General features: G+C 38.8%; 1 protein-coding gene across 1 annotated transcript in view; it reads right to left on the bottom strand.

Annotated features, from left to right (window-relative positions):
• Positions 1-288: 288 nt before the first annotated feature.
• The window catches only part of LOC104076085 (leucine-rich repeat and calponin homology domain-containing protein 3-like), a gene marked incomplete at its 5' end in the record, with an annotated part of 43,311 nt that continues 15,670 nt past the window's right edge, over positions 289-27,929 (bottom strand). Inside the window, 13 exons of the mRNA XM_009576813.1 lie at positions 289-587; positions 3,277-3,371; positions 5,010-5,134; positions 10,736-10,813; positions 13,040-13,177; positions 14,721-14,839; positions 15,489-15,602; positions 16,105-16,153; positions 17,047-17,118; positions 22,100-22,153; positions 23,286-23,333; positions 24,585-24,725; positions 24,881-24,932. Of these exons, the coding sequence (XP_009575108.1) occupies positions 289-587; positions 3,277-3,371; positions 5,010-5,134; positions 10,736-10,813; positions 13,040-13,177; positions 14,721-14,839; positions 15,489-15,602; positions 16,105-16,153; positions 17,047-17,118; positions 22,100-22,153; positions 23,286-23,333; positions 24,585-24,725; positions 24,881-24,932 (1,384 nt within the window). The remainder of the gene's footprint in view (positions 588-3,276; positions 3,372-5,009; positions 5,135-10,735; positions 10,814-13,039; positions 13,178-14,720; positions 14,840-15,488; positions 15,603-16,104; positions 16,154-17,046; positions 17,119-22,099; positions 22,154-23,285; positions 23,334-24,584; positions 24,726-24,880; positions 24,933-27,929) is intronic.

The raw sequence follows: 27,929 nt of genomic DNA, 5'->3' as shown, positions 1-27,929 counted from the left end.
AACTTCCATTTCAGTGACTGGTACTGAAAGAGAAAAAACAAAAAACCCCCTAAAACCATAAATTGCATGGGCACAGCAAAGTCTGCTTCCAAAATCAGGAAGCTCTGTGTCTGTGTGTATACGGGAAGGCGTACTTTTTATTTAAAAAAAAAAAAAAGCAACAGTAGGAAAAAAAGCAACAGTAGAATTGGGTTTGCTGTTCCAGTAAGATGGGGGGCGTGCTGAAATCTTGAGTCCCAACATGAGTGTCCTGGCCACTGGGTGACAGTGTGACGGGGGCAAAGGTTTTTAACCTGACTGAACCCCCGCGAGCAGCAGGCTCTTGCCTGGGGGCCGTGGCCACCCTGCCACCCATCCCTCCAGCTCCTCCCGGCCTCCTCCGCTGCCGCAGCCTGTCCCAGAGGCGCTGCTCTCCTTATGAGCCTTACCTCTCCCGGTCAGAAACCGCAGTGGATTTCTGTTTCTTGGCTGTACAGCTGCCAAGTGAACAGGCTGAGCACATCCAGTGATGGGAGCGGAGTGCACTGTCCCAAAAGCCGGCAGTTTTGAGGAACTTTGCCAAGGTTGGCACTGCTGTTCTTCTCCAGCTATGGAGAGATGGGATCAAAGTGCACAACCATGGTATTTTCTGCAGGGGGAACCAGAAATCACAAGCCCTTTGGAGAAACTGGTTTGCAGGGAGGTAAATGGAGAAGAAAGGCTGGAGATTGAGACGCTGTTTAGGAGGAGGCTTTACACAGAGGGGCAGAAATGAACACCCGGAGAGAGCTGGGCAGCCCTGCTGAAGGCAGGAACGGATTTGTCCCAAGTGACTGATGGAGTCACCAGGAGGTCAAAAAAGGATGCTGAAGCAGCTTGGTGAGCAGGGAACAGTACCGCGGGGGTATGCAGCATGTAGGAAGTAGTTAAGTTTTGTGGGTCTCTGGCAATTTCTAGGCCTTGCTTTTTTTTTTTTTTTTAATAATAAAAACTAGCTATGACAAGGGAAGAAAAGGGGAGCGAACGTTTTGGCTACTGAGAACAAACCTTTCAAAGGCTGCAGGGGCATGAAGCAGGGGTGCAAGTTTTACATTTCAAAAGCAAGATAGGATAAAAACGAGTAAAAGATAAGAACGGCAAGGAGCACCAGTACTGGCAGCAGCAAACTCCCCAAACCTAGAATGTACATTTTACTTTGAGAAAGAAAAAAAAAAAGGAGGGGTGGGGAGGGAGGAGCAAAGGATTCTGTACAAAATCACTGCTTCTCAGTATCTGGGGAAGGTTAAAAACATCCCCAAGAAAAAGCTTCTGATGTGGCTGCAGAATGTGTGTAAAAATGCTGAATTTTTCCATCCTGGTTAATATGAAAACTAGAGAAAACCCAGGTCCATTAACTGCCAACTGTGAGGGTGGGGAAGGGGAATAAACACCCAACACAGAAGATGTGACATTCATTGATGCAACAGAAAAACAGCAGGAAGAATACTGTAATTCATGTAAGTTTTAAAACTTTATTTCAAATTACCCATGGTTTCCTTTTATATTATCAATGTGCTAGAAGTTCACACTACTGGCAGAATACAGGCAATTTAAAATAAAGTATACAATATTCAGACACATTTATATGTAACAGACTTAGAAATTATGGAATGTATTTACAGACATACAGCATGGGTTGAAGCTTTAAAATCCTTTACTCTATTAATTACACGTTTACACTGTTTTCAGAAATAACAAAATTAGATCGCTTTGTAAAATGACACAATATCTATACAAAAGAATTTTTTAGATGTCCAAATTCACCTTAAAAGACCTCTGTTTCTAAAACATTTTTTCAAAGAACCATTTATAGTCATAAAAGTGTAAAAATACCATTTGCCACCGTGTCACTACCAAGAACAACAGAGGTGTTCTTGGCGCTGTAAAAAGTTGTCTCTGATTTATTTTAAGCAGGCCACCGGGGTCGGGGCCTTTATGAAAGCCTCCCCCTTCACAAGGGGAAGACCCAAATCCTGGCTGTTTTGCCCTGACCACCGCAATGCCATCAGGGACTCCTGAGTGCCCGTGCCGCTTGATCTGGAGTGTGTAACCTTGCCGAGCCTCAAACGCTGCTCAGTGCTCGACGTGGTTTGAGGAAGGATGGTGACACAATGGAGTCAGTGTACAAACAGCAGCAAGCACAAAACACTCAGATGGATTCCTCCCACATCCTCCAACTCAAATGCCCCAGAGAGGAAAGACAATTGCCTCTTTGCTTTAACACACAAAATAGAATTTTATACACGTTTTCTTTAAAATATTCTTTTCACGGGATACAACAAAAATTGCACATAAATACACCGAAAAATCCCAACCCATTTTGCAAAAGAGAACTGAAGTTGGTTTTGGTATAATCCATTAAATAAACTGTATGATGAAACTTCAGGTGCGGATTTTTGTCCTAAACATCTGGTCAAGATTTAGTGTTTGCCAGCATGAAAACACAGGATTATAAACGTCAAACTAACGTGACCACATAGATTGAAATTGCCAGGGTGAACTGTTGCTTAGAACAAAGTAGGTGATAGTGGGGACACAACGCCTGCCCAGCCACGCAACCACTGCTCTTTACATGAACTCAGCTGCTGTGCGTACGCACTGCTCGTACGGAAGAGTAGCTGTGTTAACCAGATGCGACAGGAAATGGGCATTTCTTGTAGTTCAGGCTCAACTCCCCACCCCATTAATTCCTAAAAACTAGTATTAATGCAATGTCAAACTTCCACCAACCTGAATACTGTTAAGTTTCATTTTCCCTAAGTGCTGGAAGCTGGTCTGGAGCAAACAACATACCCTCACAGTTCCATGAAGGGAATGGCTTTCTTAAAACGGGAATATTTAAATAGTCCGCAAAGGGTGTGCTATTAAGAAGTTAACATGCCCCTATACCAATGCAAGTGAGCTAATGTTGAAAACTAAGATGAACTCAGTGCCCCCCTCTTTCAAATTATGTGCAGAGACAAACATACAAGAAACACTTGTGGTCTGTACTGTCGGCCGTGAGTGGCAGAATCTCAGCAAACTACAGCAGAGGCTTCAGACACTTTTATGTAATCCTTTACGAATTACCAACACTCCTTGCAAGCGAAATTAAGTGAAACACAAGACCTACCTAAGGAGGAAAGTACGTCTGTAGGGAGCTGCTCTCTTCCTATGTGTATTGCAAGTTATTGGCATTTTCATTTCTTGCAGGGCTCAGGGCAACATGCTTACCCAGTATGAAAAGGTTCCTCTTTTCAGCTGTGCAGTTTTAAATACCCTTCAGGTGTTCTCCTCCACTTGCAATGTGATCAGCCAATGCCAATAAGAAGCAATTATGTGAAATAAGGGATTCAACAGTCACCACAATAGACCTTGAAAGAAATACATGAAGCAAAACAGAGCGGAAACAAAACTGCAAATCAAAAGGGGAAAAATCCAGCTAAGACCAGTCCTTGCCAGTGTTCCCATGGCAGGTTTACTTCAGCAGAAATGACTTTTAACTAGCCTGTTCCCATTTCTTCTCCTTCCTTTATCCCCGTGAAAGCCTCTTGGTGTATTCTGCTTCAAATATATCCCCAGATGCAATACCTCCGATTCCTGAAGTTGGTCTCAGACCCCGTGCACCACTTACTAGTAGCATAACGTTTTGGGATGCTTTAATTGGCCAAAACCTAACAAAGGAACCGCATGGGTGGAGAACTGGATTTTGCGAGGTCTTTTTGGGGAAAAAAAAAAAAATTATTGTAACTGATCTGGTAGTGAGCTTGGTGTCGTCACTAGGACCAGAGCACACACAGCTAGTCTTTGTTTTGCAGGTCAACTTCCCAGCAAAATGCTAAACTTGTCGGCTGCCTCTCCCATTCCTGTATATTGAATTTCCATTTTTATGTTACGGTATGAGGAAGGAAGTAATGGTAGTTCTGTAAAACCAGTGCATTTATTTATTAAAGCCTTGTTAAACCCACAAATAGAAGCCACCTTTTGCAACAGATTGCTGCTTTGGCAATATGCAGCCCACCTGTGGAAATTCAGTAATTGCATTCTTAAAATGATAAATTTCCCAGTGGCTGGGACATTCACCAGTGTTGGCATGTCTGCATGGGATGCTTCAGCCCCTGACAAACGTATTATTTGATAATGGGTTTCTAATGATTAGCATGGCAAGCTGTAATTCTTCACACTGCAGTGAAAATACATACATGGTTCTTGATGACATCTAGTCATCATTTGACAAAACTACTGAGTAACCAAACACATCCCGACATGACCAGAAGGGGAGGTGAGAGGAGGTAGGAAAGTGAACCTAGCAAGAATGCTAATGTCAATTAGCTAATCTGAACAGTTCCGGTTTAGTATCTTTTACTAAGATGTTTCTGGCGGAGAAAACATGCAGTATTTTTTCCCTTGGGGAAAAAAAATCAGGTTTTTTTTCCTTCAAATTTTAAGTAATGAGGACATGCCAAAACAAGTTACAGCTGCATGAGGTTCGACCCTGTTATGAAACACTGCAGGTTAAGATTGTATGTTGCAATTTTTTTTTATATATAATAGAAATAGCTCTTGTTCTTTGGAGGCAAAGAAATTCCCTTTCTTTGAACCCTGCAGGGATGGGAAGAAATTTCATTCCCCATGTGCCCACTGCAGCAACATCCTTTTTTTACAAATTCCCCTAGGAATCGCTTTCCAAACTCTACACCCATGTCTTCAGTCTACAAGGTCAGTTTCTACAGCTGGCTCCAACAGTCAGCCACTGGAATTCCCTGCCCTCCTCCCAATGAACTGTATTTTTTTTAAATAAGGGGCAAAAATACTGATAATAAAAATGTTATTGGAAACTGTTGTGATCTCCAAAAAAATGGAGAAATGAAGTAAAACATTCCTGTCAGGAATCACGGAAACTCATTTCCTTAGAACAGAGCTCTGTGTGTTTGGATGCACTGCATGGGCAGTAAAGTCTTCACGTCCTTCTGCTTAGCCAAAGTAACCCAAAACGTCCCGGAGGTCTTTACACAGCAGACAAGTGGTGAAGTTGCTGCTGCTTTGGGGGTGCCAGCTCCAGGAGCGCCTGGACAGTCACAGCTACCTGTGTCAAACCCTTCTCTTCTAAAATATGCAGAGGCAAACATAATTGCTCCTGAATGGGGAACAAAACAAAGACAGAAACAAAATGGATGAAAAACACTCAACTGAAAAGAAAAAAAAATTAAGCAAAAGGTGACTGAAATATGAAATGTTATGGACAGCTAGCACACACACAGGTATGAAATTAAATTTCTGCTTGTGACTGAAGAACCATGAACATGACTACTCAAAGGAGGAGGCCTTGGGATAATCCTTGTGTTTGTTTATTAGAAAACTGTACAAATAAGGATTTGAAAAAGGACTGTGGGAGAAGTGAGGAATAGCAAATTGTCCTCTATCTCTGCCCAGACTGAAATGGCAGCAGTTTATGAAACCAAAAGTAGATTAACTTAAGGAGGGGGAAAGCTTTGCTTCAACATGATGACCTTGCTACAACACAGAGTAGGAAAGGAACCATGGCTTCCTTTCCAAAACACACCTGCCTTTTTGAGGGAGTCCTCATGTAGCAAGCCTGTTTAGCCATCAAACATGAGGAAAGACCTGCTTTAAAGCAGAGAATGAAATACTAGTGTGTGCTATGGAAACACCGTGCAACAGGTCTAAGAGGAAATGTCATACTTAAAAGCGATTCTCCTCTCATGAGACACACTGCCCATCTGAAGTTCTTCCGTCTGTATGTATGCGCTGATCTCTATCATTACAAAAATTCCTTGGAAGGCACGAAAAAGCAGAAAGCACAAGTTGTTTTATGGAAAGGAAAAAAACCCACAAAAACCAAACAAACAAAACCAACAAAAAAAAGACTTGCTTCTATGTATGACTGAAATAACCTTGGTCAAAAAATGTGGAAAATGCCATTGCTCCTGTTCAAGGCAATGAGAAATCGACGGTATATTTATAGGCAAATATCCATCCTATGTTGTGTGAGTCACTACCACTTATTTATCTTCCAGAAGTACACCCGCTTAGCAGGTTACCTCCAAAATAATTCTAAGGAATAAGAGTAATACGCAAAATGCAGAAAGAGGTTTCAAAGTGTTTATTAATAATTGTGCTATTCTCAGTCTAAGATGGATTTAAAGCCTCATCCTACGTAAGTCCTTGGCACATCCTGGCCATCCTCACTCCACAACAGTCAGGATACATGTCCAACAGTTCTCTGTATCTGTAGAAAACAACCAAAGTGTGTCCTTCCTATAGAGCTACAGAGATTATTTTTCACATGTTATTTCCACAGCAACCTGCATTTCTCCACTCTTTGAATCTTTACTGATTTTTGATTGTTAAAGAAATCCTTCAGCATAAACAGTGGCAGCCAACGCTCCTCCCGCAAAGCTCAGGGCGGAGAGAAAACAAATGAACCCAGACTGAAATTCTTACAGTAAGCCATATGATCAGGCTGAAATGCACTTTTCTTCCAGCAAATTTATGTTATTTTGAAAAAAGTGTGCTTTTTGAGAAAATACTTGTAAACTCGAGCAAATATGCCTTATCTTTTTTCTGTTGTATGCAAATAGATAAGGGGAAAAGCTTTGGAATGACTCCATACCACAGTCAGTCACAACAAACAAAATTTAAAAACTGGAAGGCACTGTTAGTGTAAAACCCCTTGCAGCTTTTATCACAGTGTTCATTAGAAGAAGTTAAGAAACATAGGAACCGAGTTCATTTTAGTTCAAACCAGTAAGCAGTGCAAAAATAGCTTATTTAAAAATAAAACAATCTCCCCCTGTCAAAGGTCCCCTCTTTCCTCAAAAATGTTTTGCTTGGACAGAACACTTTGTGTGATTTGGAAAGAGGGCATCAACTCCTCTACTTGCTCCTTCGTTAAATACTCACTTTATGTTACAAGAGTTTGTGAGATCCATGTACACATAACACATTTTTACTGGTAGCAACCACATTTGCAACTAAACTCCTGTGTATCTTAAACTGTGCTTCAGAGTTGTTGCCAGGTTAACGTCTGAATGCTAACACCACTTAAACTGGGCTTACAAGCCATTTACTGTATTTTCAGGTATAACAAATTTATTGAAAACACATTTGGAACAGCCATTTTACTTAACACTTACCTGTCACTGGTCTCTAAGCAGAGTTCCCTGAATCAATCTACACTGAGGAGACATGGTCTTTTACACATCACATGGGAGTGCCCTGAAGTTCTGAGGTGTCCCTGAGACATTAAAGCATTAAAGCACCAGGAGGCTCTTCCTGGGGAGGGAAAAGCTTCGAAGCTTCACGGAAGACTACCTGAGTTTTGTAAAACAGTGAAGAGTGATCGTGCAGCTGGGACTTACATTTCTGCAATTGTATGATATAAAGGTTTCTGAAAATGACAGGATAAGAGGACGAAGGGAATAAGCATGAAACAAGCACGGGCTGGGGTGTCCACAATCAAGTGGCAACTCAAGAAGCTTTTGTCAAGTCTTATCCAGAGCACAGTAAAATGCTATGACATTCTGTGGCATCTGATAGAATCTTAAAGATTTTTCCTTCTATGCCAGAAAACATTTCTCTCAAAGCTGTTGAAGAGCTCAATTTTCTGAAAATTTCCTGCTGTTACGAAGCTCAAGTAGCTCAGGATTCACTGATAGTTACGTTAAAAATCCTGACTCAAAGTAATACACAGAGTCTACAAAAATGAGAAATCAAATGCTCTCAGAAGCAGGATAAGGGATGGGGGGTAATTAAAAAAGTATCAGTAACAAAGTCCTGTGGATGAAACTTACCAGACCATGTCTCCTAAGACTGTGAGATCTAATCAAGAACACTGATGTTGAAAAAAATACTTCACATTCTTTAATTTTTTTTATCAGATAATCCTGAAGTAATTCACCAAAGTGGGTGCAATTCCCATTATAGAGATGGGGAAACTGAGGTACAAACAGACAATGCAGTTTTTCCAGTACTACATCACTCGTCAGCACACTATAGCATGCATCCTAACCTCAGTCCCTTGCTCTAGCCCATGGACAGCACTTCCTCCCTTATAGAAGCATTATATCTGCTAAATATGACACAGCAAACAGAAATGTGAATTATGTCACAGATGGTCGTGTGGGTGCACCAATGTGTTCGCACATTGTACTTGTCACCTCTGTCCCATCAGTGGGAAAGAAAACACTTCATACACCCAGTCTTGACAAAAACCAAAATCCTTTCCCAAGCACCGGAGTGACGCAGGGAGGAAGCAGCAACACTATCCTTCAGCTAGAGAAAAAAGACCCAGCGATAGAACATACAGAGCGTTAGCATTAGAGTACAGTAAAACACCACAAAGCCCCAGAGCTGAATGGAAAGGGAGACAAGACTGGATTCTTCTGAATCTGTCCCCAGGGAAAGAAGAGTCTCAACTGTTCTTTTAACGCTGAGGTTTAACTGAAGAATGTCAGAAGGGGAACAAAGATTGTCCTGTCCAGAGTGTGTGAGCAGGAAGGGAAAACAGACAGAAAAAAAAGGTCAGTCAGTTAGCCATAGTAACATCCACGAAGCAGTCAGTCATCAGACATCTCAGATATAACCTACATGTTCGAGAAGCGTTATCACAGCTGGTTAATTCTCACAAAGGAATCTGCAAAGGCTCCCATTGCAAAGAACTCACTTAATGCAAATATTTAGTGTTCAGTGAGGTGCCTGTCACCTGTAGAGCTTAAACATGTAACTATTCTTTGTTGTTAAAGATATAGCGGTTTACACATGCCCTAGTGAAAAACATTTTTTTCCAGGGGAAATGAAGAGGCTACAGGTTTCTGAGATGCTACTGGCACTGAGTACACACCAAAGCTAAGTCTCCACACGTATCTTAGTTAATAAAACAGTAGAACAAGGGATTATTTATGTGTAACTGATGCTTGAATGCAATATCCTGCAGAAATATCTATTACTAATTAAATTAGAGTTTAAGTGTTCTGTAACTATTCCCACTGTGTATCTTTTCCCTCCCTTTCACACGGGTAACTGCTGTAAATCAGTGAAACCTAGATGCATGTATCAATCTGTTCAACTGTGGGTTTCTTTTGATGCAAGGGCTTTAACTAGCAAAGTCCTATAGAAATAGCTGCTCCACTATACTGCCTTTAATTAGCATTTTCTAAAAGTAGCCTTCCTCTTAGAAGGTAAGTATTTCTACATAGATCCATACTTTCAGAAAGCCTTTTATTTTTGTAATTAGAATTTAAATGAAAGGAAATACCTGCAGGCATCTTTTCCAGAAAAATACACTAGGCTGCCACTCCATTCTTGCATACAGATATCTTACGTTCACATCTCAGTAGATATGTAATGTAGACATGTGAGAGCAACTTTAGAGTTCAGGTGGGGGTATTTCAGTAAGTTTCCCCAGAGACCCTCTCCTTGAACTCTTTCACATTAAAGCAAGAAATATGAGAAAAACAGTAAGTGTAGCAGATGTAGCAAACTGGGTTTATAGGGGACTTTTTCTTAAGTGGCTTTTTTGTTTGTTTTTAAATGTGGGTCATTTCAATGATGTGCTCTGCACTGCAATCCCATAAAAACTACATCTTCATATTTGAGGGAGCTATAAACAGGGAAGCTGCGATGGGATTGAACAATTTTGCCCCAGACGAATTTATATTGTGCAGTTCTGCTGGACGTAGGGGACCAAAACAGTGCAGGATCTCAAAGTACTAAGGATTACTTAAAACTCCCTACCACGTTCCAATGTGATTCACCACTCAGTCACGTGAAACTGCCAGGCAGCTCAATAAATAGGCTATCCTAAAATCCCAATGGCTCAAATGCCTGCAAGTGAAGCTATCTAAAAACACCAGAAAATACTGCATGACTGACTCGAGAACACTGCTTTTAGAAATAGCTGGGAAATGAGTCTCTGGGTCTACCTTTCCCTTTCACAACACAAAAGGAAGAAAACAGTACCTACAACAGAAACACTGATGCTTAGCAGTATAAGAAACCAAATCAATGCTCTAGAAGAAAAATTAAGAAAAACATGACGTATCAAAACTATTTGTACTGAGACAGCTGCTCAATAAGACAAAGTGGAAAGGACAGGACAGCATAAACCAGGGTAACTGGACTCAGATGGACTATTTTATATGTTCCCACCTCCTAGCTCTTCCAAGTTTCAGAAGAGGACAAGGAATACCAGAAGATGGACTTCTACCACTGGTACAGAACAAAAGAATTAGGATCTATGCAAAGATAGCTACCGTCAGAGAAAGGCCAATAATACTGCGACTTGTTGGTAAGACAGTAAAGACGTTCACATAAGAGAATTATTCTGAAGGAACATGAAAAGCTTTGGGATAAAAATAACACATGCAAAACATCATCCAAATTTTACCCCACTTTTAAGCTGTCAAATATCTAACCTTGAGAAAATGTAATTGTTTTTATAGAAATACCTTGCAGACTTTAACTGCACCAGCTATTATGAATTTGAGGCACAGCAGTAAGTGAATGAGACCTCTGATAAACTATATCTGACTTCATTTTGCTGTGGAAGACAATGCAAGATAAGTCTGATCTATACTGCAAGACATAGCTTATACCTGAACCTTCTAAACCTTTAATCATTTTGTTTTCATCAAATCTTTCAAAGAAGGTTTTATTTTCTGAAGCATCATACAAAACTGCACCTGAAACATTACATCAGGATAGTAGAAATACGTACCTGAGGCACTCCAATCCTTCTGCAAGCTTCCAAGAAATTCTCCACGTTTCGTCTGCATTTTGCCATTGTAAGTTTAGGCTGCAAAGAAGTAAAGGAGGAGGCATACAGTGTTCTTAATTGGCAGGATTTTAAAATATCTTTATTTTTTTATTTAAATAAAACTCTTAATAAATCTCTTTGCCAAAAACACACTGCACTGACATAAGCCTGCCTAATTCAAAGCAGGCTGTGTTGTAGTTTGCTTTTCTTTAGAAAAGCAAGCCCAAATTTCAAAGCTACTTTATGAAAAGGTAATTTATGAATGCTCGATTTTTTTAAAAAAACCCAATTCTAAGCTGTGCAATATTCATATACAAGGTGTTATATAAAACTGGCTAACACTTTTAGTGACTACAGTCACTTTTAAATCACAATTTTAAAAATATATTTTGAATGAAACACACATGCATGGCTTCCATGCTGTGATTTCAGAGCAATTTCACGATATGAAGCAATCTGGAGTCTGTTCTGGACTACTACAATACAAAAATACATAAATATCAAACCATATTTCAATTAACAAAGAGATAAAAAAAATGAAGGCTAGATAAAACCAGAAAATAATGGAATAAAACTGGAATTGAAGCTTGCTGCTTATCAGCCTCTAGTAGATGTGTTTGATGTAGCTGTTTGAATTGCACTCTGGCATTTTTTCAAGCAAACTTTTTTCTACAGTTAGCTTTCACACTTCTACACAGACATACCACGGCACAGGCTCTGTCTTGTTTCTATTCCTGAAGCTTATTCTTTTCTGGTTAAAGAGACACAAGCTTCCTGCTCCTTTGAACAAGCTACCCACAGTCTACATAGCAGCAGGCAGCGGCCTCTGTGGGTTCAATACTTTTCCATAAGTGGTGGGGGTTCTGCTCTGTCCCCTCAATGTGCCGTACTTCCCCACCAAGAAAGCAGGTTAAAGGCTAGTGCTGACTTCTTTCTCCCGAAGTACGAAGGGAACACAAAGATGACATTGTGACTGAGGAATGACGTGATGCCTCTTCTGCTCCTGGAGCTGTGCAGCTAAAGGCTGCCTCTTCCTTGGGATTTATATGACAAAGTCATGATTTAATTCCTAACACAGAATATTCAACAGCACATAAAACCAGGCCATTGAACAGATATTCTCAATGATGCAAGTCTTCTGAATAGTGGCTGTATGCCTTTTCTCTTAATGATTCCACGATCTGCCTAAAACGTTGGTGTGTCCTGTTCAATCATTCTCAAAATAATGAGGACATCTGCTTGTTCACATTAAGTCCAAGGGAGAGGAACCACAATGATATGGTAGGCAGCCCTGTTAAGTGCCAGTTCAAATTCCCACCAACACAAAGACTGACTCCAAAATAAGAAAAAGCAAACACAACATGCATGTTTCAACAACTTCCCCAGGAACAATCTTCAGGTTTTTTTCCTTGTTCGTACAATTTAAAGGTGCATAACAAGCAATCTGCCTCTCCATACTACTTTTAAGTAGCTGACCCTAAATATTTTCACTGAACTTTCTGACTTCCACAAGAAGTTCTTGACCTTTCTCTAATTCTTTTTCCCTACATGATACACAGTAACGGACCCAGAAATATATCATCTTCAATGCTTTCCAGAAACACTGCAGTTAGGCAGGGTAAGAAAAACAACTTCAGAAATTTTCAAACTTTTCTGTGCGCTTCCTTCCTTGCTCCCAACAGTCCCCAGATACAATACCTTTTTCCCAGTTATCACAAAGATATGACTGGATTTGTTTTCTTCCAGGAAATGCTGTTTTCCAAGTAGCTCGAGTATGCTCTGCTAAAATTCCTAAGCAGAGGAATTTGGAGTGCTGTGAAATGGACACAGGAATCAACTTGGCTTCTCTGCCTGTTTTCACTATCTTGTGTAGTGGGATCCTAAATGTTGTAGAGAACGTTGTATTTTCCTACTATCTGTTTTCCTGAACTTCTTGGACCTTTGGATCTTTTGAAATATCCTATTTCAGTTTTCATGCTGAACTGTGTCTTATTTCACTAGTTTTCAAGTTAACATAGAGAGGACTTGAAAACGGTAACATTTTCTTACAATCTGTGTTAGAAGTAACTTCATTTAAATGAAACAAACCCAAATATAATTTCTTCTAATGAAGCTATAGACTCTTTTTTAGACAGAACAGATGGTTATTTTTTGTCACGTACATTTACAGAGGAGAATGCTGAATTTAGCATTTGTCTGTATTACAGAACTTTGTTGGATGTTATTTTGGACACCTATAAAACATTATCATTATTACATACTTACAACAGCAGGTGAGGGGACATGAATGCTGGGAACAGATCGGGGACGCACATGATTAGCTAAATGGCACAGAACAACACCATCGGTGAGAGCTGCTCCAAGATCACTGGGCAACGACACTTTCAACCGTGATTCTATATTCTGTAGAAAAATGAACACGGACACACAAAAAGTAAGAGCTGGTTTCCTCCAACTGTTTCATTCTGCAGAACATTTTATAAGAGGCAGAAGTGCTTCCACCACAACTCTCTGTCCATTCTCGTGACACTTCTAAACAGCTTTCTGACTAACACCAGGGAAGGCTCTGAGCACTACTATGGCCCAGAGCTGACCACAATCTGGGAGCAGTTAAGTTCAATGATGAACAGTCTTCGTTGTACAGCACAAGGGACTAATGCAACCATTATTAAAAAATGATGGAAATCGGGGTCTAAGAACAGTATTCCTAATCCTGTGTGTTCTCAGAGAATGGTTCTGCCAAGGGAAGTAAAAATAATTGTCTTTGTAGGTTGGAGGACAACAGTTACTGAAAGTCATGATAACATTTTTCCCTGTAAAGAAAAACCCAAACTACTTGGCATAAATAATTTTAAAGAAATGAGGTAGTTAGCATTTGTGTAAGGGAATGAAAAATTTCAATTCAGGCTTTTAATCTTATTTCAAATGCTGTGTGAATTTCACCAAGCTGTTACACAGTATCTTAATTTTTTTAAGTCTTGAAAAAGAGATTTAAGCTTAGCTGGGAAGCAGAACAAAAGAGACTACATACAAAGCATTTGGAGATAGCAGAAGAAAGGCTCTGCAAACAGCACCAAGTTTTGTTTTGTTTAAAGTAACTTTCTCCTTTTAGGGAAAGGAGATTGTCCTTACTTTAAAATTTACAAAGATAAGGAACTCTCTCCATCTGGGATGCTTATGGCTTTTAAAATCAGCTTTAACAAGCAGGAATTCTTACTTCTTGAGAAAGCTCAAACAATTAATTAGAGCACCTCAAGGAATCCCTTCATGCTCTGCAGAAACAAGTCTGGGGCAAAGCAGAGCAATACCTTAACGCCATATGACATTTTCAATATTCAATATTCATGTGTATTGTCATTGTACCTGGGCACAAAGCAGGAGCGTGGTGGCCCTGAACAGGCAAATAGCACAACCATACAGAATATTTGTACCTCAGATGTTCTGCACTTAACTAAGGATAAGGCAAGAATCAACAGATGGATCCAGAGCACACAAGAAAACCATGCTGTCACCATGACTGGCAGTAGTAGTCTCCGCAATCCATCTGCTTTCCTGTGGGCTTTACAGCAAAGAGGAGTTTTAAAAAAAAGATTAAAAAGAAGACAGTAAGGCAACTTTCCAGGGAGTTCCTTACAAGTGTGAAGGCTGATAAGGAAGAAAGCAAGCACATGTTTATTTTAAAAGCAGACATCACCGGACATTCAGAGGCAGAAGTCAGCACAATCAATTTTACAGAATTTGAAGCTGACTTCATCCACCACAAAAGAGTGAACACCACTGCATCCATCTGAAAGAAACACTTGGACTGTACAATGCCATTTAATTTTGGTCAACTGTTCACCATATTGGTTCAGTGAAATCGGTCTAAAACAAAAGGACAGATTTTGCAGGATGCATGCAATGCATTTACTAACATGTCCACATACTGGCTCCTGGCAGCACTCACCTTACGTAGCTGCTCTATTAGCTCCAGCTCCTCCTCTCGCTGTTTGGAGTTTTGTCTTACTCTAGGGTCTGCAGAATCATTAGCAGGAGACAAGGCACGGGTAGAAGATGAAATAACAGCTAAAAAGGTAGCACGAAGGAAAAAAAAAAATCACTCAGCACAGTTTGACTGATTGTCCTTCACTGCTGTACTACACATGCACACACAAGGTTCTAGAATGGTTACCGTGCATTCCTTTTCATAAATCTGTTTCTTTCATTTGATTATTAATCAAGCTAATGATCTGCTAATCGAAATGAGATGTTCGATAACACTTTTTCCTTTCTGTTTAGGTTCTGTTCTTTCTGTTGGCTAATAATCATTCACAAAAGGAGGACAAAGTTTTGCCAGATGAAGTATGTTGAAACAGTTCAGTCTTTCTACAGCAACTGCAATTTTGTTATGTGCTACTGTGCAATGCAAAATTTATGAAGCTGCCTTCATCAGTGGTTGAAGGTTTTGTGGCATTTCCTTGGTATCTTTTTAGGTGCAATCACAGACCAGGAGGAACAAAATCCCACATTTCCACAAATAATGACAAAAGAATATTTGATGGTTCTAAATAAAAAATTGCTTATTCACAAGTATTTAATGCCATATGTCTACAAAGGAACTCTAAAAGTAGTTTGATGATAATGGCCTGAAGTAACAGAACAGTGCAAAACCTAGGTAATGCAGATGTTAATATAACATAGCAAAACTAATTAATTTCTAAGCTATAAAACCTACCTTTGCTTGCTTCATCCCTGACAGCTGCTCGGAAAAGGAAACTCTCAGGTCGCTGGGAAGGGTTTCTATAGGAAGGCGGGGCTGCATGGCCAGGATATGGAGGGGAAAGGTGGACTAAACAAATGTGGAAAGGCACAGGAAAGGAAAGGAGGAAGAAGGAAATGGTTAGAGTTTAATTAGGAAATGGGTTCAGCAATGTGGTAATTAAAAAGAACAAAACAAAAATTTTAATATGATAATGACAAAACAAATTACAGCCATGCATGATAAAAGCGCAGAGCAGGAAAAGGCACTTCCAAGGACGCTTGCATGCAAAGCACATTCCACATACCAATTCCAACAACTGTTCTGACTGTTGCTGAATGCATCTGTGTGCCAAAGCTTGTATGAAGGCCTAAAACAGCCAAACCCTATGCTCTGCCTGAGGACATGCTTCACCCCTGTTGTTTCTTCCCTCATGTGTTTCTAAGGGGACCCAAATAACTGGGTAAATTCTCAAACACAGCAGTGCCACATACAGAGATGGGAATATATGCTCCCTTCTCTTCATAGTACAAATAAGCAAGCAGGCATTTTGATCTTATTTTTCAGAAATTTTGCTTCCTTTCCCTGTTACCTGTCTGAGTGGTAGGTGAACCGGGGGAGACGGCAGATCTGTCATCACTCTGTGGACAAAAAAGCAGAAGAGTATAAATGGTCCTAATCTGGAAAAGCTGTGACTACATTTTAATTTGCTGTGTTTTAAAAAAAAGGCTCCATCCATCTAAATGTGTTTCAGAAAAAAACCAGAAATATGAAAAAACAGTATGTTGTTCCCCAAGTCTCATCTCTGCAGAAAGTGACAAAGTTTTTTCTTTTGCAGAAATGATACAATTGCTTTTTTCTGAAGAAAAAGAATGATGAAACAGCACTGACTGTGCAATGACAGAGCTTTGTTTACTCTTCCTTCCAACCAAAACTTTCAAAGTATTCTTTGCAAAGGGCACACAGAAAAACAGGTAATTAAATAACACGCAGAACTTGCATTACAGCAGCAATGATAAGGATACACCTCTTTGACACCTTTGCTAATGCAAAACTGCTATTTACTGAACATCACTCTCCCCAGCGAAACACACTGTGGTTTTATTACAGTGCTTAACCAGACTTATGATTTCTTGTGATGAATGCATTCAGTACAGCAGTTTCCACAGAAGAGAAAGAAATACAGGATATCTGTATTCAAAAGCAAGCTGGTAAAGAATACAACACGAGTACTTTCAATGAACTCAACTTGGTAAAGAGTATATAATCTTGTACAGAAAAAGCAACATCAAAGACAATCAAGAACCCCTCGGAGCAGAGACTGGTTACCATGTTTTTATAGCTTAGGCCTCCTGTAGACACAGCCTAAAGCTAAGATGAGGTAATACCTACTACAGTTTAATCAGGTAAATCGGATTCATACCCTACCTGAACTTTTGATTGGAAGCTGACAGACTAACACCTGTTAAAACAGATGTGTGGATCCAAGAGTTTTTTGTTGGCTTTACTGGTGAATGATAATAGCAAGAGATACCTTGACAGGACTGAAGATAGAGGCATTAGGCAGGGTAGTAGCACAGCTTTCTTGATTCAACCCTGAGAGCGACTGAATGCAGAAAGAAAGAGAAGGCAGCAGCAGTGTTAGCAAACGGCTGATAGGTCACACACAAAGGTGGAATGCAGTAGACAAGTTAAAAAGGAAGAGGTGATCACAATCACATTCTTGGAAACACTCAACAGGCAACAGATACATACTTGCTGAACTACAATTAAAGCTTTCCTACCCTCCTGAACTTTCCGGCTAATAAGCTTGGGAGGTGTGATGCTTCTTTTACACACAACACAGTGACATCAAAAGCAGAACTAAGAACAATAAGTGAGGTAAAAGCTTCTTTAGTAACACCTAATGTAACAGCTATGCCATCAGACAAAAGGAAATTTTACCCTACAGGAGTTAATTCTGAGCCACTATTCAAAATAAATAGCTTTCTTTTTAATGTTTCAAGTATGTTACGCATTTTTAGCAAGTTATTTTCCTACCAACTTTGTAAAATCAGAGAAGCCCACATCTAACGGGCTCAAGAATACACGCTTTGTGCCTGCCACAAACACCCAATGCTGATCCTTGTGAATTACACACAAAGTAAGTAAGATTCCGTGGGTGGAATCTAGCTCTTGGGGAAGATGTCAATGGGAAGATTTACAGTGTTGTCACAAATAAAGTGCAGCCAAATTTCAATTATAACCAATATCAAAACCAACCAAATAAACAACTTTTCATGTTTACAGAACAGGAGCTCCAGCATGCCAATCTGTCACTGACAGGTGAATCTAGAAGGCCAAATTCTGTGTCTTATTGAAAGCACAATCAAAACGTTAACATCTGAGGACTGAATGGCTCAAAAATGAAACTATACTTTCTGAAACAGCATTCAAATAGCAAAGTGGCAGTTCAGCACAGGAAAAGAACACCAAATGACACCTAGAAACTCTACAGATGTGAACGACACACTTGGGAGTGTTAGTATTTAAAACGATTTGCAACTATTCTGCCACTTCAGAACAGTACAGCCAGGAAGGACTAGAAGGAGAGGTTATACTCAGGGCAAGCCTTAAATACAAACATCTTTAGGCCCTATGCAGACTTAACAGCTGATCCTCGAGAGAGCCTCTTTCTCCACAGCAGTGCAGAGCAAAAATCATGGGTTTCTTTTTTTTTTTCCTGTTTTAAAGAGTTTCAAAATATCACTTGACTTAAGCAAAACATTAGCTAGTATATGAGAACAGTAAAATAAAGTAGAAGTAGGTGGTCTGTAACATTAACATAACTGTTTATTCCTGTATGAAAAGAGCAAGACAACCTTGATGCAGACCAACAAGAAGTTATTACAATCCACGTACCCAGCAGTGGGCGAAGGGAAGGGGAACATGGCACAGCACAGGGTAGGACAATCACAACAGCAACACACTGCATGCTCTTCACCTTTTTGCGAGTCCCTGGCCTTCTTTTAATGGTATTGGTGTTATTGTCAATCTCAAACACAAAGAGAGGCTCAAAGCCATTCTGTCAGGGACAGCAAGGAAAGAAAGAGAGGGAAGAAAGGAAGAAGTGAGGCAAGAACAACTGTAAGAAAAGATAGCCACAATACAAAAGGAACGAGGATGCTGCAATTCAGGCTTACAACACCCTATGTGCATGCCACACTCGGCCTCTAGGTCTAGCACTGAAGTCAGAGAAATCTCCTTCCGCCAGAAACAACTGTAGATACAGGGACTGCCAAAGCAGAGCCCAACCAGAACTCTGCACGAACCAAATAAGGATATTTTAAGGGAACTTGATTATTAAACATTTGAATACACAAATGGATGCCAATGGTCTGAGAGAAAACTCCAGGGTACAAGTTAGCATAATTCAAGTCCTGCTTACTTTACCCATACCATTATTATTTGTAACACACTGGTGCCTAAAAGCCTTAGCTTAAAATGTTTCAGAGATCCCATGTACTAACAGTAACACGATGGCCTCAGGCTATGTTGGAGACCACAACAACAAAACGCAACGCAATGAAGGGAGCACAAGGCAGCAATAACACAAAGGTTATGCAAGGAAGAGGTCACACCAGCTGCCTGATGCTTATCAAGTACTTCACAGGCTTCACAACAGAGAAGTTGAGCAGCAGTCAGAGAACGTTTTGTTTTTTTTTTTTCCTTCCATAATACTCACCTTGTAAGGGACGGTATGAGAGAAAACAAGAAGATACTTGGCGGAAAAATGAGATTCATAAGCGATCAAGGCTGAAATCATTAGCCAAGTCTGAAGCCTTAATACTATCTCAACAAGTAATCTCAATTGTAACGAATGGGACTACCCTTGTGAGAATAGCAAGCAGGATATGACTAATATAAAACTTTGAGGTATACAGCACATTTTCTCAGAGAGGCCAGTGATTACATTTCTTCAGCAACATTTTAGTCTGGCTATTACAAGTCAATGCAAAGAAATCAACCACAGCGTGCAATGAAGTACTACAGCCAAACTCCACTTCAAATCACAGGTATGCAGAAGAAACGTACAACTAAACTGAACTATTAACATTCATAGAAAGTATGGGTAGTCATTTTGTGAGTTCACACAGACTGTCCTGAAATTATTTGCAAACAGAAGGAAACAGTCAGAGTAACCTGTGCAATGTGAATACATTTTAATTTTAATTCATGATAAAAGACAACAAGGAGAAGACCAAAAGAAACATGATGTAAGATTTAAAAAAGGAGATTCACAACTTAAATGTTGGTTTTAAGAAAATCTTTGCTTAAAGCAGTAACAGTACCAGAAGAGGGAAGTAGTAAAATAAAAGAAAGCTCACTTGCTTTCTAACTACATATTAGACTTATCACTTTCTTAATCTTTTCCTTACATCTGAGCTGAAAACTTTGTTTGGAGCAAAAGAAAAGCAACTGCTCAGTTTAGAGAGCTCTGATGTAACGAGGGAAATACTGAACAAAAGATCTTTTACTATACCTCTATGTAATATTCTCCTATTCTGCCACAAAGTGTTATTCCCACACCATAAAGCTAGGACAACAGTGGAAAATCTAGCAGAACTTTTTTTTTTTTAAATTTTTAAAATTTTTTTTAAACTAACCTATCTGCAAGTTTCAATGCCCAGAAGTTTTATAAGGTAAAGTTTACACTAATGCATGCAGTCTTTATGCAGAGAGAGAAAAAGACAAAGAGGAAACTATGTAAATGGAAAATGTGTACTGAAACCCGCCATTAGCGAATAGAATTTTGACATGAAATGTCTCTATACTTTGGTGGAGGAAAAAACCATCCCCAGAAATTAGATCTAGCTAAATTTCAAATCCATAAGGACAGAGAAAATGTCAAATGAAATGCAATAGAATATAAAAAGGTTAAAATAATTTCAACTCTTATGACAGACTTTTTTTTTTTTAAAGCAAACTCATGAACATTTCCTTGCTGTTGAACAGGTTTTTACCATACAAAATACATTTGTGGAAACAAAAATGCTACAAATTCATGAGCTAGCCTGGGCTTAATGTTCCAGTTACAATAATTGCCAGAAACAGCTGCCCTGGCATATGTCATCATTAGACACAGTGTGTATTTCCACTACAAAATAGAGCTGCAGATCATACTTCAGCAGTTCAGAAAACCCAGTATTTCATATACTATTATATTTTGCTGCTGAAAAGAGCACAGAATCAAAAAAAAAAATGAATAGAGAAATGATTGCTTTCAAATCTAGTTCAGTCTCTCCCTCCAGACTGTCCACTTTTTTGTGAAGTGCAAGGATGTAACTTGGGTAAAGACACAAAGGAAACAAACAGCGATGGAAGCCAGTTTCAAAATAATTTCTGAAAATTTCAAGTCATGTAATGTAAAATTCTATATATTAATTTACAACAAAAGTCATGGGATCACACAATCAAATAGAAATGGGGTCCTTAAAAGTATCTTTAAAATACATTCCAGAGATGAATTCACTGACAACAGAATATCAACCCAAACCACTGCTATTCTCCTTTTCTTATTATCTAAATATGAAAGCACATTTTAATATGCTAATTGGTTGTGATTTCTCTAAACAGGCACATGCATGATCACAACTAAATTTCTCTCTAATATTATGAGCTTTCTTTTTCTCCCACACAATGCTAGTCATGTGAAAGCAGGAAAACCAAAAAGTCTGAATAAAGAGACAGTAAATATCTTGACCAACATGTTCTGGAGAGAGATATTCTGAGAGCACTGCCTAAAGAAAATTTAGGCAGATAATGGAAGCACATGAATTAAGAAAATAAATCCCAGGCATGCAGTCATGCAACAGCAGGCAAATCAGGTGTATTTTTCTTTTATAGACATGGATTATGGCATTAATTATATTCTTTAATTATGCTACATCGCTAAGATGCCTTAAAGGAAGAAATAGCATAAAACATGAAGTAAGTATATAAATATTTTTATTTTTGCTAAGTGTTCAAAATAGATTATTTTTAAGACATCTTCATCGATAAACAATAAAAAGGTATGAGGAATATTTCATGATTTGTAGCATTCAAATGTAGAGCAGTTTTTCCCTGTGCTATGATACGGTTACCAAGATACTAAGTATTTCTAACCACCATGTGCAGGATGCAAACAAGTTAAAGTAGAAGGCTGTACACAAAGCATTAAAATTGCTTACTTGACACTGAAAAGCACATCAATTAGGAAGCAAGCTAAACGGAGAAGGAATCAAATCAGAACAACTAGAGGTGAATTTTGAATTTTAGAAGCTGTTCTTTACTATCAGTAATTTTCTTCCGCTCTCAGCAAAAGATAAGCTTTAATTATTTTGTGGAAAAACATCACTGTATTATTAACAAATGGCTGACAGTACAAGTATCAACATATTCATGCTATTAAAGCTCACAGCTAAGCCACTTTTCAAAGACGCTCATGTTTTATGCTATTTAGATTAGCGCTAAAATAGTTGGTCTAATCTGAGACAATCATAGCGTTGTTATTTCTATGCTCTAGAATCTGCCACATAAAAAGGCCATTACGTGCAGGATCTTACCACTAACAAGGCACTATCATCAGTATGCTGAGACCTTCTGGATGGAAAGGGACACTGGGAGGTGGGAGAGATGGAGTAATGTCAGAAACACACAGAATGTCAGAAACACACGGTATGTGAACAGACAGAAATTTTGGAACATGTACTGCTTGTTTATAGCATTGTGAGGCTTTTGTTAAAAATCCATAAAGTATATGCAACTCTGTAGGAACATATAGCCACATGACCCATGAATTACTGGGTATTCGTATTATTTAAGGAATCAATTATTCAGCTTCCTGGGTTGTCTCAAGCAAATACAGACAACTACGTACTCACAGTTCTTACTGTGGTAGAACAAAGGACCCTTTAAAAGAATAAATTAAGAACAGAAGAACATTAAAAAGGAAGAGGAGCAAAAACTATTTCAATCACCCCACGTTTTGGTAATTTTCTAACAAAAAAGAGTTAGTTGGAAAATGCTGCTAAAGCACTATTTATATTCATTATATTATTAAAAGTTTTGATCTGATTAACACTGCCAAGTGATTTATCTTCCCCTGGAGGAAAGTGGGGATGGCAAGCAGTGGAAGAGCTATTACTATGCAGAAATCTGATGCAGAGAGTGAACAGATGTCATTGGCTCAGCTCTGTATATTCTAGAAGACTGAGCCTTGTATGATTTGTGTTCTCTACTGACTTACTGGTTTTGATTATAAAACTACACTAGGACAAAACTTTTTAAAAATTCATTTATTTCTTTTTCTGATAGCCCGCAAAATTCTAATGCTTAATCTTTCTGGGATAACTGGTGATCTAACGACAGGAAACTGGGAGAAAACTGATCAATGAAGGATGACTGCAACACAATAACTTGTCTGAATACTCGCATTAGAAAGTAAACTGTACTGCTCGCAAGGAGCATCTTAAAATGGAGTATGAAATGAATTTTCTGTATACAACATAGAAAACACACAAGAAACAACAAAACAACATACTTGGACAGGCAATCTACAGGAATAGAAGGAAATATTAGGCTGGTCCCAAAAGCAAAAAAAACCCAACCCAAAGCTTAATAAGAAATGTGAAAAAACTATGCTATAACCCAGTCCTGAAGAGTTCTCCATAATCAGGAAAATATCTCTGATGGAGAGAGCTAAGAATGCAGGTGCTGACGTCCCTAGTAATACTCTTATTGCACTCTTACCTCACTATCCAGAGGACTTTGCTTCTGAGGACTTAAGGATGCTTTTTGCTGTAGAGAAAAAGGAAAAATGAAAGGCCAATTTAAAAGAATGTGACAGAGAAACAAAAGCTCAGAACAAAACACCATAATTCAGAAGTGTTTTAAAACACAAGATGTCTTAGTTTTTAAATAAAACGTGCATTGGGGAAATTTCAAGTTTCCACTGAGCTGAAACTTCACTGATATTACTAGTAAAAAACCAGCCTCAAAAACAAAACCCCCAAATTGTTTTTGCATGTTAAAGATGCATAATAAACCCAAAATATAACCCAAGGGAAGAATTTAATTGCTGAGAATAAAGTGCTCATGAATAACAAAGGCAACAGAAGAAAAACAAAAACCCCAAAAGGCTCATCAGTGAAAAAAATGCATCCTAAATATCTAAAGTCTTTAACTGAAAGACTGAGCTGAATCTTTAATAAAAGCAGCTTTTCTACAAAACATTGCCAGGGGCCTGAGATTAGTTGGTGCCAATGAAAAGCCTAGTTTCAGGCAGCTAAAAACCTTTTTCTAAACTAACTTTATACATTATGTAAATGCAGTGTAACATTCTTTTCCTCTCTGCAGACCACCCTAAAGCCAAAATATTAACTGTAACATTTATTAAATTTGTGATGGTGAGATTCGGCTAGGTCACCAGAACAGTAAACAGTAAAATAAATTTAAGAAACTAGCATATAAAAAAGTTTGCATGTTAAGCAGCAGACTACTTCATATTGACTGCAGTGAAAGAGAAAGCAAAGACGCAGTGTCCGCGGAGTATCTGATGCACCACAAATTTGCACCCATGCTTTACCTGGAAGTAACTTATTTATGCATCATAATATACCAAAATAGATCAGGCAACATTATCTTCTTGTGTATATGATTGATTTCTTCTCTGCCAAATTTGCCTTCAAAATTAAATTGCCTCTATGCCTTCTCAAATAAAGAACCCTTCTTTCTTATACCAATCCTGCCACATCTATGCAAATAGAAAATTTAGAGAATGAGGCGGACTACATAAAAACACAACAATTGTTCTTTACAAAAATCATATTCTGGGTAAATCTCTTCTGTCTTCCTCCCCACTTCCAGATTTCTCTACATTAAGCTACAGCACCAACACCAAATGGTATTAAATGCTATTTCTCCATTTTCTTTATACAGGGCCATGCATGCCCAAGAGTGCAACGTACAAGTATTAATGATCTTGGCAATTAATTTTCATTAAGGGATTCAGAAAAGATAAAGTATCAAGTAGCTACTAAAAAGAGGTACCTTAACAAAGTCAAGGACAGCTTCTCTCTGGATCTGTTTTGTTCTCATCCGCTCCTCCTCGTACTGAAGCGCTGCTAGCTGGGCCTCCCGACGGGTACGCTCTATGTGCCTGCGGTGTAGTTCAGGATCTGTATTAGGCACCTGGAACAAAACAGTGCACCAGGCTGTAAAGACAGAGCTACACAGGGTAAACCAGATGGGTTATGGAGAAACAGTCCATGTCTTATGGCTAATGTAAGTTTGGTTTTCCATCAAACTCATCCAAAAGAATAAAATAGTAGAGTTCAATATCTTACCTGACTGTGGTGACTTGATAGAGAGAGAAAGTAAGGTGAATCAGCCAGGGGTCTGACAAATGGAAAAACAGAGTAAGTATACTTTTTATCTTAAATATGAACAAAATTTCATACATGAGTTGTCAGCAACACACAAGTATCTCATCAAATCAGAAGAGTAACTGTTTAGTAAGCAAAGCTGTTAAACCAACTGCTGTGATAACGATTTAACTCATTGTGCATGAGAGACTTTGTGCAGTCATTTCTATCTCTTCTCCTGAATTGTGATAAAATTTTTCTACAGCTCAAGATGTACCAATGGGATTGTATATTTGGCCTACTATATTGAGATACCCAGTACTTTATACCCATTCTTTAAGAGCTGGTTAAGTAACCAATCCAGGAACTTTTCAGATGATCCTCATTTAGAAGAGCAACTGGCTACTATGGTTTTTTAGGGAAGGGAAAGAAAAATCTATCTGGAGAAACTGTATGTTTCTTTTCCCTACCTCTTTGTCCTGTCCACATAACTCCTTAGTACTGGGTGATGCTCTCTGTCCTGCATTAAATTTAGAGTTTCAAGTCTTTGTAATTCATCAGTATCCCTACAGGTAAACACCAGGTGGAAGGGGGATTGGCCACTGATGCATATAAACTACTGTCAGATGAATTCTCCTCTAGATTACAGCTGGTTTTGTATGAGAAATTGCCTAGACAATTAGCTTCAGATAACCAGAAAGGTGAAATTTAGGATGACTAAAGAAACCACGTTGTGATACCAAGTCAGATCGCAACCACTGCAGTTCATAATCAAATAAATGTAACTTGCTTAACAATGATTTCAAAATACACAAAGATGGAATTTCTCTCTTAAGACTATGTTCTGGTTATTGTGGCTCTTACTCTGCTCTGGAAAGAACAGAATTATTTTTAAACATTAGCATCCTCCGATATTTTCAGAACAAATATGCTCACTTCACCAATCAAGTGATTACTTTCTAACCGTCAGTGATAGAAGCCATCAAAGTCACAAATAACTGATCTGTCTCTTATCCATCATATCAACAATAAAAGAGAAATTTTGCAGTCAGTTCTTTGCTAGAAGGTAGCTGCTAGCACTGAAACAATTCCCAAGGTCCACAGCCTACAGCATGTTCCCTGCCATGTTGCTTCCTAGAAAGAAAGTTGATGGAAACTGAGTAGCTTACTCTTGACAGCCTAAACTCTGCAACCTTCACTCCTGGGGCAACTATGGAATACAGAGACACTTTCCACTGCATTTCCAAAAAATGTCCGTCATGCTGCCTGTGTGTAGACTTATTACCTATTCTGCACGGAGACGCTTAAGGGATGTGGAAGACCCATATGCTACAGGTCTCCTCTGTTACTTAAATTAGCACTGATGCACATGACAAATCCATGACTCTGCTGTTTTGAACAGACAGGACTGGGTTCAACTGAGTGCGGAGAAGCAGCATTCAGACCAGAGTACACACAGCTTTGTTGCATCAGGAATGCACCACAGTCTGTCCAGAGGCACAAACTGTATTTACTGAATTGAATCAACTCATGTAAGTACTCTTGAGCTGAAGTCTGCATTACATCCAATTCTAAGAGTTTTAATGGCTCCAGCACGCTGAAGGGAAGAAAAAAAAAAAAAAAAAAAAAAAAGAGTCTGCCTGCCAAGGCATTTGCACAGAATTACTGTGGAAGCAGTTTACAGCTTGTGGTTGCCACAAACGAAATATTTGACTAATACAAGCTCATAATATAAAAAATTACTCATTGTCATATGGCTGTTTTTCCACAGTTTTGAAGGCAACAACAATATGACCTGTTTTTAGTGCCTCATCAAGAATTTCACTCTGCTGCAGCGTAATATGAATAAGCTACAATTAATTTAGATCGTTGATTAGCTACTTCCGCGTGAAGATCCACGTTAAATTTTGAAAATATTGGATACCCTGGTGAAGTACAATTTCCTTTATCATTAAAATCTCTCTATGTAAACAGCAGCTCTCTCCTGGCTAAGTAGCCTTCTCTTGTCTTATTTCCTTCAGATATGTCATGGAATCCAGTGTTTGTAAAGTCTAACTATTTCCATGTTGACCACAATGTTTAAATAGAAAAACAAAAAATAAGTAAACAAACACAAAATCAGTCTTTCAAACCGAGAGCACTCACTTTATTTGGGGAGAACACGTCAGACTGCTGTATTATTTTATGCCTTACCTGTAGACACTACAGGATAAAGGATGTTCATATATACTGAAGGAGTTACCCTCTTTTACAGCTACTGTATCCACACATTTCCTGCACATTTCAAAATGCCTATCAAAATGTTGCCATAGCTCTGGAAAAATTTACACACTATTCTTGATTTCATTTTCTGTTTCAGTATCATTTTAGAATGCCATTAAAAATTAATTTCTACTGACGGTGTAAAGTAATGACATACTTATGGCTAGCAGTTTTTTTTTTGTTTTTTTTTTTTTGTTTGTTTGTTTTTTTAAACATTCCTAGTACAATTGAGCCGGTTTTCTGCTAAGTCCTTGCACATTTACTTTCACTCCACAGAATACTGAAATGCTTCAATAGCATAGTAAAGGTTCTACCAATTTTGATTTTAGTTCCATTAGCAAGAAGCTATGAATTTGCTTAGCTTCTGTTCTTTTAACTAGACACCCAAAAGTCTCTTCTCAAACCTGACCACCTCATTTATATTCTGTCCAACTCTGACCCATATTTTATGGATAAGCATTCCCTTCAATAAGCCAAGAAATCATTAAAGAGTATGGGCATAATTCAAAAAGTCTATTTCCTTCAACTAAGCGACCTGTTTTCAGCATTGACTCCCATTCTATCCTTTCTTTTCCCCGATGTAAGCTCACGATTATGGCACAGAAAAGCCCATTTTAATTTAAATGAATCCCACACAGTACTACAGGTACCAAGAGTCCACCAAGAATGTGACCTCATAGCACATCAGATACTCTATAGTAACTCTTTTTATGCTTGCCCTAAACCTGCAGTACGTTTATCCCTTCTGTCTGCTGTGTAATATAGCTTA

The sequence above is a fragment of the Fulmarus glacialis genome, unplaced genomic scaffold (assembly GCF_000690835.1).
Source record: "Fulmarus glacialis isolate BGI_N327 unplaced genomic scaffold, ASM69083v1 scaffold38034, whole genome shotgun sequence".
NCBI lineage: Eukaryota > Metazoa > Chordata > Aves > Procellariiformes > Procellariidae > Fulmarus > Fulmarus glacialis.
Note: the sequence above shows the minus strand (reverse complement) of the source record. Positions and strands in the feature narration are given on the sequence as shown.